Genomic DNA, 13,922 nt, shown 5'->3' on the forward strand with positions numbered 1-13,922 from the left:
AGAGAAAAAAAAAATCAGCAAATTATTGGTTTTCATTTGGAAATAGTGGGCTCAATAAGGGGTAAAGAGATATTTTGGATTTTCTGCTGCCTGATCCAGAGGGCTGGGCTGCTGCTTTGCATCATTTCAAATATATATCTGCTAAGGAGAGGTGGAGTAGAGAATGTGTCAATGTGTTTTGTGATCTGGGGGTTGGCCTCTTCTCACAGATGACTGGACTAGAGGGAATGGCCTCAAGTTGTGCCAGGGCAGGCTTAGGTTAGAAATTAGGAGAAATTTCTTCTCAGAAAGAGCGGTCAGGCGTTGGAACAGGCTGCTCAGGAAGGTGGTGGAGTCACTGCCCCTGGGGGTGTTCAGGGGGAGGTTGGATGTGGTGCTCAGGGACATGTTGATGTTGGTGGTAGGGGGATGGTTGGACCAGATGATCTTGGAGGTCTTATCCAACCTTAATGATTCTGTGATTCATTGTGCTGCTTTACAGAACAGTTTTTAGAGGTCCCATAGAAAATCCAGTCTGACCTGATGCTGAGAACAACTAGACAAAAGAGGAAGGGGGATTTATTCAGAGCAGCTGATGGTTAAGGTGATGTTAGAGCTGTGGCAAAATTGTCAGTATCGATTATATTGTCAGTGTTAGTTATCCTGAGAGCTGTCATATCCTCATTAGAGGAAAACGGCCCATTAATCTTTAAATCTAGCAGATGCATTACTGCAATACACGCTATACTGGGAGAGATGCTGGTTTTAGTGTGAAGCTACAGCTTTTCTTTTCAGCAGTGCCGCTTCATTTCCAAACTAGAGGTGTTTTCTTGTGAAAAGGTTCCCCTTCTAGGGCAGGGAGCTTGTGCGTATGTTGTTTCAGATATGGCAAATCTATTGCACCCATGCCAGAAACAGTATTTGGCTCCCACTGTCAATACAAAACCAGCTGCTGGCAATGCTTGCCTTATGCCTCTGCAGCAGAAGGAGCAAGCAGAAGTGATGCATGAGATTGTAGGAGATGGTAAGAAGTGAAAGAAATTGTGTAACCTTGTTTTAATGAACAAGATAAGGAAAGTGCTATGAAGTAGTTGTAAAGAGCAGCTCAAATGGAACACAATGGCACATGTCATAAAGTTTTGTCATTGCTGTCATCTGCTTAGCAGATTTTTGGCTAGAATTTGTTCTTTTGCTGCTAGAGAAAGCAAGACACTAGAGTTGCAAAACTACATGATGTCGCTACATGAAGTCCCAGTGTATTTCCACCACATGTTGAAATACTGATAAATTCTGTTGGGTGGTATAATTAAGATAGCAAAATTTGCTGAAGATACCCAATTAATCACATCAGACAAGTCTAAAGAGCACAATGGGGACCATAGTGTTCATAATGGATTATACTGTTTGACCCTTACTTAATCTATGGGTCAGGAGAGAATTCAGGTGCAAGACCAACTACTGGCAGAAGAGCAAGAATATATTCCCCACCTGCAAAATGTCATTAGCTGCTTATATTTCTGATCTGCTTCTCTGTAGAGCCATTTCACCTGATACTCTTAGAACAAAAACAAAACCAACCTTCTTTACAGGATCTTCGCTTTCTTTTCTTCCTCCTGGAAAAAAAAAAAAAAGACCCACCTTGTTTCTTTAATACGTAAACAGTAGGTAAACACATTTGAATGGACAGTGTTTTCAGCCTTTTTTTTTATATACATCTCTAGGTTATGTTTATTTCATGTCTATTATTGATAGAAGTTCTGATATTCTCGTTAATGTTGGGAATGGATTTCCTGATGTCTTCTGGCAGCATCATTTTTCTTTTTATTAGGTAAATCCTTTTAAATTGTTTCTTCTTGGGGAGTCCTGGAGCATGGGATGGGATAAAGAAGAACAAACAAACTTATGGTGCTATGAAAATCAAGTGGACTCCTGCACTTCAGTTCCCCTCTCCTTGCTGTTTTTTTGTTAAAGATTGTTATAGCTTAAGGGCAAACATGAAAAGTAGGCATCAATAGTGAGATATGTACTCATAATACTGTTGCACAAGTTACGTTTTTATCCATTATACACAGTTGTTTTTTTACCTTGTTTTTTTCTCTCCTTCTTAGGAGTCAAGTTCTAAGTTGAATAGGTGTTTGTGAATGAAGGCATCATGTTACTGTAGAATCAGGTAGCACTGTCAGCATTTTACTTTTGGAGCTGTATGGATTTAAAAATAATTGCATTTTGTATCATAACTGGCTAGCGTCATTTTGACTATGAAAGGACAGTATACAGATTGCTAAATGCAGCAGATGACTTCTATAACATATGGCTACCTTTTCATGAATTATTTACATAGAACTTCTGCTCATCCTACATCTGAAAATAATTAAAGGATCTAATGAATAGTCATGAGATGAAAGTGGATTTCTTTTGTTTGATTTTATTTTTTTCTTCTGTGCTCTTTTTGTGGGAGAGCTGTATCTGAATGTGACTGGGAGTATTGTTAATTGTGCTTCTGAGTGTTCAAGTTTAGAACAATGAAGTTCAAAAAATATAAAGAGAAATTTGAGAAAACAAGGAAAGATGTGAAGTGTTGACAGTACTTTTTTAATGGCACCTAGTTAATTTGCAATTCCTGCCAGAAGAAAGGAAAGTTGGAAACAAGGGGAGAAAGTTAGGACTGTGGTAAGCTGATCTCAGGTACTTGGTGACAAAAGGGTGGTGACAATGGTGACTTGATGACAATACATGTGTAAAAGTTGAAGGAGAAATTTTGAAGAGAGGCATTTTAAAAGGGAGAATAATAAATTTGTGCTTACTTAAGTTGTAATAAAATAATGTAAATTAATTAGTAAATTCATTTTGTTTAAGGTCTTGGTATTTCATAAAAAGTCATTGTTAAGGAGTTCCTCATCAGTTCCAGTTACCACTCTTACCTACATTTTATGAACCTGCATAGAAGCACGTAGGGAGTACTGATAGTAATCTGGTAACGTTTTACACTGCAGTACCATGAATAATCTTCCTCCACTCCAAAATGTGGAAACACTTACGTAGTAATAGTATGTACAACTATTGTTTCGTAATCCTTTCTGCATGCTTTTTATGTAGCGATTAAAAATATTTCACTGAAGTTCAATGAGGATATCTGTAAAAACATCAAACAGTCTATTACTCTTGGTCATTGTATATACTGATACTCTTTTTGAAAACAGAATCCTAGCATTATTATGTCACTTTCACTGTCTTGCATAAGGTAGTATACTGTCTAAATTCAGGCTGGATAAAAATGAATTTCATTTTAAAAATATATCTTTTTGCTTATGTGTTCACAATAAATATGACGGAAAATTGTAGCAAGATACTGACATGACTCTGATGTGCTTCTTTTCAGAGCTAGGAGAAAAAAAAACTTTTTCCCTTTATATTCTGATGTGCAGCTTAGCATGTGATTTTGCTTCCCTTGCTGATTGACGTTAAAGTATTTAAACAGAAGTAGTAATTTCCAGTAAATAACTGGATATTGTTAAGGAAAAACAAACAAACAAACAACAACAAAACAAACAAAAAGCAACAACAACAAAAAACACCTGTATTGTGTTGTAGCTAAAGAGGTACCATGAGAAAAGGTAAAAATGAGTTCTGGAACAACAGTCCTCTTGAACATCAGAAGATGTGCTCCAACAGCTCACGGTATTTCTTTCTTTGTATGTACTGTTGCCTGGAGCATTCTGGGTGCCAACATTATATAAGGGATATTCTTTGATTCTTCTCAGTGAAGCAAAAGGGTATCAGCAGATTCCTTTGTTTTTTCTTAGAGTGAATTCACTTGTAGAATACAGTTTTATTTTGTGTATTTGGAAGCTTGTCTATGGAAAAATCTTTGCAAGTGTACTCTAGTTGTCTTAGTTATATACATTTTTTATAGTTCTTGGGCAGGAGGCTGTCAACAGCCTATTGAATGTTGCTTTTGTCCTGTTGTATTCAAACAAGCACAATTGCAGTCAATGCAGAATTTTAAGATTGTTCTTGTGTAGCATTAACCTGTCTTTTATGCTATCTAGACAAAAACAGTAGATACTGTGGGAATAGATGAATTCCTGATGAGTGTTTTTATCTGGTGAAGTCTGTCAAAATAACCTCATGTGGGAGGTTGCCCCATGTGTTTGATCACACTTTTTTTCTTTTTTTTTTTTCCTGCTGTTTCACTTGCCTACCAGAATAGGATAGTCTTTTAGGAACACTGATTGTTTTCTCTGCTTCAAGAAATCAGTCTTTACTCTATTATTCTTATTATACAAAGTAATTCATGGGTTGAGGAAATAAAGAGCAAAAACAGCTGCCCAGGCAAAGGCAGATGATAATTTACTTAATTGTCTGTATCTTAGAAACTCTTCTTTATGACCATTATTTCTACCCAGTCATGGCTCCCCAGTCATATTCCTGTGTTCCCCCCCCCCCCCCCCCCCCCAGTTCTTTATAAGCATGTGAAGTGAGCAAATATGAGAATAAAAGTTCATCCTCTTTAGAGGAAAAGAGCATACAAGATGGTACCCAGGTAATATGCTTTGAAACATAACAAGATTTTTTTCATGCAGATATAGCTTACCTAAATCATGTTTCACTACTGCTGCAATAGTTGACTTTGTAGACCGTTCAGATGAGTTTGCTTCATGATGATTGATATGGTGTAGTTGCCTTTTGTTTGATTTAAAGTCTTATGTGGTCAGTTGTAGGGATAAGTAATTAATGTCCTAGTCTGATTCAGGATGATCTGTGACTATGCTGCAAAGTATGCAAAGTAAGTAGTTTATTTGAGTTTAAAATTCCATCCCAACAATATTGAACAAACATTTTAAGTAGCTCATTGCACTTCTGTTGTATCTATGTGCCTCCATTATTCTTCAAACTGCTGTAAAACATAGTGTTCCTGACATGACCCAAAGATCTTTCTGATTTTGCTTTACAAATGTATGTTTTATATAAATGTTTAATGTATGCTTTATAGATGCGTGTGTGCGTATATTTCCAGTCACTAGTGGCATTCTCCAGGGCTCGGTGCTGGGGCCAGTCCTCTTTAATATCTTCATCGATGATCTGGATGAAGGGATTGAGTGCACCCTCAGTAAGTTCGCAGATGATACCAAGTTAGGTGCGTGTGTCGATCTGCTCGAGGGTAGGAAGGCTTTGCAGGAGGATCTGGATAGGCTGCACCGATGGGCTGAGGTCAACTGCATGAAGTTCAACAAGGCCAAGTGACGGGTCCTCCACCTGGGGCGCAATAACCCCAAGCAGAGCTACAGGCTGGGAGATGAGTGGTTGGAGAGCTGCCAGGCAGAGAAGGACCTGGGAGTGATGGTGGACAGTCGGCTGAATATGAGCCAGCAGTGTGCTCAGGTGGCCAAGAAGGCCAACGGCATCCTGGCTTGTATAAGAAGCAGTGTGGCCAGCAGGGCTAGGGAGGTGATCGTCCCCCTGTACTCGGCTCTGGTGAGGCCGCACCTCAAGTACTGTGTTCAGTTTTGGGCCCCTCCCTACAAGAAGCACATCAAGGTGCTTGAGCGAGTCCAGAGAAGGGCGACGAAGCTGGTGAGGGGCCTGGAGAACAAGTCCTATGAGGAGCGGCTGAGGGAGCTGGGCTTGTTCAGCCTGGAGAAGAGGAGGCTCAGGGGCGACCTTATTGCCCTCTACAGGTACCTTAAAGGAGGCTGTAGTGAGGTGGGGGATGGCCTGTTCTCCCACATGCCTGGTGACAGGACGAGGGGGAAAGGCCTGAAGTTGCGCCAGGGGTGTTTTAGATTGTATATTAGGAAGAACTTCTTTACCGAAAGGGTTGTTAGGTATTGGAATGGGCCGCCCAGGGAAGTGGTGAAGTCACCATCCCTGGAGCTCTTTAAAAGATGTTTAGGTGTTGAACTTAGCAATATGGTTTAGTGGAGGACTTGTTAGTGTTAGGTCAGAGGTTGGACTCGATGATCTTGAGGTCTCTTCCAACCTAGACGATTCTGTGATTCTGTGATATATATATATATATATATGTATGTATGTGTGTGTGTGTGTGTGTGTGTATATATACATACACACGTATCCATACTTTTTCAGCATGGTGTAGCTTGTGTGCTCAATTGGATGCCTTAAAGAGCTGGAGCTGAACTTTGAGATTCTTTATGTGCATATTTGTGAATCTTGAACTCCATTAGAGCCAACAGACTCTTTTGGATAGGTAGAATTTCTAGGGGAGTTCTTTCAATGTAGACTTTGTCTTGATAAACGTTAAACAAGCAGCAATGAGCTAGAAGGATGACTCAGAGGAGCTAGAAGGATGACTCAGAGGAGCCACTTACTCAAAGTCTGTGAGGACTGGGGGATTGAGAAGGAGGCAAACGAAGTAATGCTTTCCATGGTAATATGGAATCCTGTTTTAAAAGATGCAGCTTAATCATTATCTGCCAACAATGACTTGTTTCTGTAACTGTAATTCGTCTGAAGAACAAATACTTTGTTTTTTGAATAGTTAAGTCGTATCTAGTATGTTCAAAATATGCAAGAGAGGAGTCCTTGGTAAAGATGAGTTTTCTCAATTTCCCCGTTCCTTCCATAATACCTACTGAATGCATGCTGTCATCCTGGCAGCATATACTACCTTGCAAGGACCAAAATGCAAGTGTTCTTACCAAAAAAGACAGGAATTTAAAAATAAAAAGAAAGCAAATAAACAACAGAAAAAAAAATAAAAAGAAAAAAGAACTGGTGGGGTGTTTGGGTTTGTCCTATGTGGTTATGCAAAAATATTTCTAAGCAAATGAGAAAAATGCATAGACTGATTTTTCAACAGATTGCCTTTCTAATATACTTTTAACTGCACACATATGTACATATATAAAGTGTGAGCAGGCACATATATAAACAGACATATAAAAATGAAATCTAAAATATTTTGTGCACTCTTCTAAACTTGCCGATAGTACTTTAACAATTTGAACATCATGAAATTAGCACAGCATATTCACACTCAATTTATGAATAAGTTGTAGTGTCCTGAATAACAAATTACCCGGGCTAAAAAGGTTTATGCACTGTGGTATGATTCTGAGAAAAGTTTCATATAAATTTCTGAATCTGAAATTCGGGTTTAGTTTTATTTTGGAAGAAATGGAAGAATGGTTATGAATCTATAATCTTAGGAAAACTTTAACTAGAGTGTTTTTGTTTAAAGTGCCAATGCCGTAGAATGAGTCTCTGTAGGGGAGTTAGTTATATTATAAAAATAAATAACTACACTAGAGGTTCAAGATTAAATTACCAATTAAACACTGTTTTAAATACAAGCTGGTTCAGTATCTTCACAGTTGAGTCTTTACATGACAGAACTGTTTGTAAAAAGGTGTATTAATGAAATCCTCTGGGTATTTTTTTGTCTGGTTGGTTGGTTGGTTTGAATTAATGACATGTGAGGAAAAATTCCAAGACATGAGAGTATGAGGTTTCTGTATTTTCTTTCACTTTTCTTTTGATTTTACTCTCATTTTTCTATTCTCTTTAATTCATGTTTATATTCTTTTCCACCTTTTAAAAAAAGCTCTGTTAGAAAGTCTGTCATTTTGTATATTCTACTATGGCTGCTACCTACCACAAGATAGGTGTGTTGTTTTTTCCTTTTTTTTCCCCACCTTGATAAACTAAAAATTTCATTGTGGAAAAATAAAATACTCCTCATGTCTCCCTACACTATTTATTTGACATTATCTGTTCATGGTTGCTTGTTTTTGGTATTTGCTACAGAGGTTAGCTGTATTCCATTCTCTTTCTCATTATTCTCAAACTGCTTTTTAGGGTTTGTTCTTGCTTGGAAATATTTTCTTATCTGTAGCGTGGTATGTTTCATTTTGTAAAAAACATCACCAAATTTAGAATAAATTAGAATAGGGATAAATTAATTGCTACACTTGTGGGAACGATGTGTAGAAGATTTGAGGCTGATGGTAGGAGGAAAAGTAGAAAACAAAAGTATCTGCAAGAAAGGTGAGAATGTGTTGTGTAGAAAAAGGGAAGAAGTCTATAGAAGATAAGCAGATACGCAAAGTAATTCAGAAGAAGTTAAAACAAAGGTCTCTGTTAAGTAAAAGATGAAACAAGCAAGGCAAAGACACAATCCATAAAAAGAAATGAAGTGATACATTAAATGACTAAGTATTTTGCTAAATGCATAGACTAATTTCACAGCCTGTCTTCAAATATATTTTTCTGGAGCCTTTTTGTCACTGTAGTTTGCAAGTGACTTAAGTGATAATTGGCAAAGAAATAATTCTTACCAGCCTTAGTCTTAAAATCAAATATGTGAAATGAGTTTTTTTTATTTTTATTTTTTTTACGTTTTTACTCCAGTAATACTGAAAAGGGTGTTTTACTGGGTGTTAAGAGTTTTGAAATGTTGTAACATAATGCATAAGACAGAGAAGAACATTCATATCTTGAGGAGACACTGGTTTTCAGGCCAGTACTCAAACTCTGAAAATTAACCCATCCTTCTGTGAGGATTGCGTTGTGGACGTATTGCTGTTGGGATGCAGGTGCTCTGGATACCAACGCACAGATACTTCAAACATGCTGAGCAAGTGATGCCTACCCCTGCACAGCTTGCTTGTATCCATGACTGCTGGCTATACCATGCATGTTTTTTTGTTGTAGGTGAATTACTTCAGTGGTCAGTGGCGACATACGTACTGTTTACCCTGTTACATGTAGGTTTAAAATCATTGATTGTTGGTTAGAATTTCAACTGCATTGTTCTATGTATGCTTTTGTTCTTAGCATGTTTTTGTTCTTTTTCATGTCTGACATAAACATGAATCAGAATTTACCATTTGGAGTTTACAAACCTTTGTGTGTGTTACCAGCAGTATTTTGGAATAATCCTTTTGTTGATCATTTTATGTGTTTCTGAGCATGTTTATTTACTTTGGATATTAAGGGCAAAGCAGTTGCATTTTTGTCCTCAAACAAAAGTTTCTTCTATTTCATAATACAGCTCAGTGTTCATGCTAGGAAAATGTAATAGATAAATGTTGTTCTGATTTAGGGCAAGGGACAAAGCAATACGTGAAATTAAACCAGACTCCTGAAGAAAAATGCAAAGTGCTAATATACATTAAAGACTGAGGATGCTTTAATATGAATATCTTTAGAATGCAAAAATCTAGCATAGAAACTTGAAGTTTTGTGGTTGTTGTTTTTTTTAATGGCCATGAGTTTCTGTTATGTGCATCACATAAAACTGTTGCCTATGCTTAGTGGAGTTGTATTCCTTGCTTTGAGCTGCAAATTCAGTTAGATTTAATTCTTTTCATGCAGATATTATCTATCATAATCTGTCTTCCTCACTTAATAAATGCTTTTCATTATCATCATGAATTTTGGAGAGTTTTCAACTATTTTTTTGGCTAGATTTTTGGTACATTGAAAGTGCAAATGAAAAAGTACTTTAATGTATTCTTAATTCTCAACCACAAATATCATTTCTACAAATGGCTGTTTTTTGTCTAATCTTGACTAAACAATTTCTGTTTGGTTCTACACTTATGGGCTTTTTTGTTCAGTTGCAGCAAGCTATTCAGTTCCACATTTACATTATTGTCTCTAATGGTGATGCTGTTTTGGGTATGAGTGAAGTAGTAACTAAATGAAAAGAATACTGAAAAACTACATATAACAGATCGTTACACGACATAGGTCTAAAATGGTTTCAGCACATGCAAGTTCTTTTACAATTGCTTCTTGTCTAACAGATTTATTTTTCTAATAGAGACTCTTAGGACAGCAGCAAGAGATAAACGACTTAATACAGAGAAAAATTGCTGTGGATGAAGAAAATGCCCGTTTGAAGAATGAATTCAGTAGCTTGAACCAGAAATTTAAAGATAAAAGTGAAGAACTTAAGGTATATTGACTTGTACATAGTTTTATAAGACTGTAGCTTTGAAGTAGTTCTTTAAGCAGTGTCAGCCTTTGTGGCACAGAAAGTGACAAGCTTGGAGAAAAAATTGCCTTAGGCCTTGCTATACCTTACCGTTTTCTCACATACCAACTCCGAGGAAGATGCTTTAAAGCCAAGAATCCAAGCTTTATAACTTTCAGATAAATAGTTAATGATGGAAATGGAGCAAAGAAAGTAGGAGTGTGAAGATGTGGCTTCTTGTAATTAGATTCTGATGGGACTGGCATTATTAATTGATAAAGCCGAGGTCTGGGAGGATATGTCTGTGTGGGTCTCAAAAATAGCTGGGGACAGCATCAAAGGCAGCTTGATCAATTAATGGGCTCTTTGCAAATGTGTACTCATCAAAGCTGTCATCCAGCTAAAAAATATGACCCTTCCACCTGCATGAAAGAGGCCAATAAAAGTACACAGGTGACCTTGGCCATCAAATATAGAAGAAGCTGCTGTGAGGGTAAAACTGCACAGTTTATATTTGCTGATTAGTTCTCACTTTTTTTGTTTATCGGCCCTTGTGGTACTGTTCTACAGGACACCGAGGAGTGTGCACAGAAGAAGGAAGAGCAAAACAGACTGGTTATAAAAAACCTGGAGGAGGAAAATAAGGGATTAAATACACGCTGTGCTGACCTGCTAAATGACCTGGAGAAACTGAGGAAACAGGAGGTACAATGGAAAACAGAAAAATCTGGCAGTGATGCCAGAATAAAGGTACGAAGTGGAATGGACTTGTGGATGTTATTTCAGAAATAACTTCTCCAGACATTTGCACTACAAGTTATTTTCCTTAAATAACAAGTTATATATTCAAATCTACCAGTGGGGACTTGCATTCATTTACATTCCTTCACTAAAGACCCACAGCTTTTTAAAAATTGATGTTGCAAAGCAGGAATCTGACTTCAAATAGTCATCTTAAAATGTAATCATTAAAAAATAAAAGATACTGTATTTTAAGATAAAATACATATATGAAATAATAAAAGCTTAAAAGTATTATCATTCATGACTTTTTTCTCAATGTATTATTTACTTGCCTGTAATTTGGTTGTAGTAGACTTGATATTTGTTTTGGAAGGACCCTTTAAAACTTTTAACTGCAGTTTTGAATAAATTGTGTCCTATCCTCCAGAGGACTTCACTCTGTGGAGACCTTATTATTGCATATACTATATTTAAAAAGTTATTTTCATTGTTTATGACAAAATGAAAAAAGAAATGATTGAATGCATTGTGCAGAATATCATGTCTGTTATTTAAGTGTAACTTTGACCTGTCAAGTGAAAATTGGCAATTTCTTTTTAAATTCGTATAAGAATGAAAACCCCAAACATGGTATCAAAGTGTTTGATGTCTGCTTACATATATGTATGTATATTCAATGGATTCTTTTTATTTACATGGCTAATGAATTCTTACACCATTTTCTTTTAAACTATCAATGTATATGACTTTCTGGTGTATTCAATATCGTAACTACCTAGTCAGTATCTTGTCCAGAAATTATCTTTTTTCTCACTCTAGCAATTTAGTAGTTTTGGAGACTCCTCTGCTTGTTCTACTGATGGAAGAACCCTTGTAAAGAGTGCCATTTAGACTTTTTTAACATAGAAGTGAAGTTCTTGCAAATTGAGGCCTTTGGAATGGTTGTGATGACAGGATTACAGGATTTCCAAGACAATGAATGGTTGGTTTGCTGGTTCTTGGAGGGGCAGGGGGAAATCTACTGGTTTAGAACTGATTTAGTAATTTTCAAATTGTTAAATGTATTGCTATACCTGATAAATTATTGAAAATCATTGTTACTGACACCTTCAATGAGAACAGTCATAATAATTCCTAATCTGTCTCTTTTCTTGGCTGATAGGGCATGCTCAAGAGAGAAAAGTGTGTCATAGTTGTATGATTCCAGGGATAAAAATAAGTAGTGTCAGTACTTCAGAGAGAGTCGGCAAGCGTGGCAAGGTGGTGTCAGAAGTAACTTCTTGAGAGAGGTACTACCTGAATCAACTTTGAATGACACACAGCTGGATCTGCTGTTCAGAAGCAAGGAAGAACTCACAGGGGATCTAATAATCGATGGCAGCCTTGGCAATAGTGACTGTGAAATTGTGAAGTCAATGATTCTGAGTAAATGAAGGAAGGACGGTAGTAGCACAGTATGGACCTAGAATTAAGGAGCGGGCTCTCTGGTTTATGGAGTAGGCAGAGATGGGTGGAATTGCGTGAGAAACAGCACTAAAGAGGTTGGAAAAATTTACCAAGTCTTTAAAGACAGCCTCTTCCAAGCCCAAGTGCAGTCCACTAAGATGCTAAGGAGAACAAGTGGATGCATCAGGACACTAGCTTAGCTAAACACAATTAATCACCAGATGTCAGTGGGCAGGGAGTGTGAGGAGGAGGGTATCAGCATTCAGGAACACAATGAAGTCTACAAAAAAGGAGAAATTCAGAAACATTGCGTGGGCACACAGGGACAGTGGTAACCTAATTATAGTTGAGACTTAAAAGTTGTGACAGGTAATAAAGAGTTTGTTGCACTACTAAAAGGCTGAAAAAGGAAATTGTGGGCTTGTTGCTTAAAGAGAGGGATAAATTAGTGACAGAAAGTAATAGATAAAGCTTTCCTAGAGGCTGGGTTTCAGAAGTACCAGCAGTGGATAAGCTGGGAGTTGCTTGAGATAACTTGACTAGTAAATGTCCTTTGAACGAGCTAAACTGCATCCAAGCTGCTGAGAGAATTGACTCATGCCTCTGTGAAGCTGCTGCCTATCATCTTTCAAAGGTTGTGGAAATCAGGGAAGGTCTCCAATGAAAAGGATGACCCAAGAACAGGTTGGTCAGTCTCACTTCAGTCCCTGGAAAAGTCACAGAATATCTTCTTGGAAGCCATATCTGGGCACATAATTGAGAAAGTAACTAGAAACAGTCCTCATGGATTTACTAAGGACAAATAATTTTTGAGCAACCAAATTGTCTTTTGTGATAAAATGATTGCATCTGTGAACAAGGCAAGAACAATGGATATGACTAACATGAACTTTAGCAAAATTTTTTAAACTGTCTTGCTACAGTGTTCCAAAACGAAGATGTTACAGCTGAATGGATGAAAAACAACCTGTTTAAAAAAGCTTTTGATTGTTTTGGTTCAGAGGGCTGTGGTTAATGGATTGTACTGGTCTGGAGGCTGGTAAAAAGTGGCTACCTGCAAGACCTATCCTGGACCTGTCTTGTTTAAAATCTTAATCAGTGACTTGGAGGAGGGGGCATCGGGCATGCTCATCAAATTTTCAGATGACACCAAAGTGGGGGGAACAGTTGATGTGCTCAGGGACATGGCTGCCATGAGGAACCTTGACACAAATGTGCAGGGGCCTTAATGAGGACAAATGGTGAGCCATGAACTAGGGATGCAGCTATGTGGGGGACAGGGAAAAGCTCTTGGTGTGGGCAGGCAGTGAGCTGAGCAGGGGCCAGCTGTTTCAGGCAACCATGAGAGCCAACAATACCCAGGGAGGCATAAGGAGGATGTGTGTGGCTCAAGAGCCAGGGGAGGGATCATCATCCCCCTCTGCTCAGTGCTGTAGATGCAGTATCGATTTTTGAGTCCTGCAATACAAGAAATACTTATAATTTATTCCTGGCAGTAAACTGGCAGGAGAGAGGGGAGGCACCAAGGCAGTGGTGCTGGAGGCCTTGCCCTGTGAGGTGAGGCTGCAGAGTAGGGCCAGTTCAGCTGGGAGAAGGGGCGGCTGTGGGGACACCCAGCAGCAGCCCTGGCACCGTCAGGAAGAGACGTGGCCGGGCTCTGCCTAGGGGTGTGTGATGGGGAGGTGGGAGGCAGGGCACGGGCTGAGGCACGAGGGGCTCAGGCTGGAGACGAGGAGAAGCCTTTTCCTAACCAGGACAGCCCGGCTGTGGAGCTGAGGCACAGGGAGGTTGGGCCTCTGTGACCTGGGGATTT

At 38.3% G+C, this 13,922-nt stretch overlaps 1 protein-coding gene across 6 annotated transcripts in view; it reads left to right on the forward strand.

The window, feature by feature from the left end:
* Positions 1 to 13,922, forward strand: part of CNTLN (centlein) — a 202,699-nt gene that overhangs the window by 40,994 nt on the left and 147,783 nt on the right. For all 6 annotated transcript variants that reach the window (XM_068667749.1, XM_068667754.1, XM_068667751.1 and 3 more), the window contains 2 exons: positions 9,767 to 9,901; positions 10,490 to 10,669. In XM_068667749.1, coding sequence (XP_068523850.1) covers positions 9,767 to 9,901; positions 10,490 to 10,669 — 315 coding nt within the window. The remainder of the gene's footprint in view (positions 1 to 9,766; positions 9,902 to 10,489; positions 10,670 to 13,922) is intronic.

This window comes from Anas acuta, chromosome Z (genome assembly GCF_963932015.1).
Source record: "Anas acuta chromosome Z, bAnaAcu1.1, whole genome shotgun sequence".
NCBI classification, from domain to species: Eukaryota; Metazoa; Chordata; class Aves; order Anseriformes; family Anatidae; genus Anas; species Anas acuta.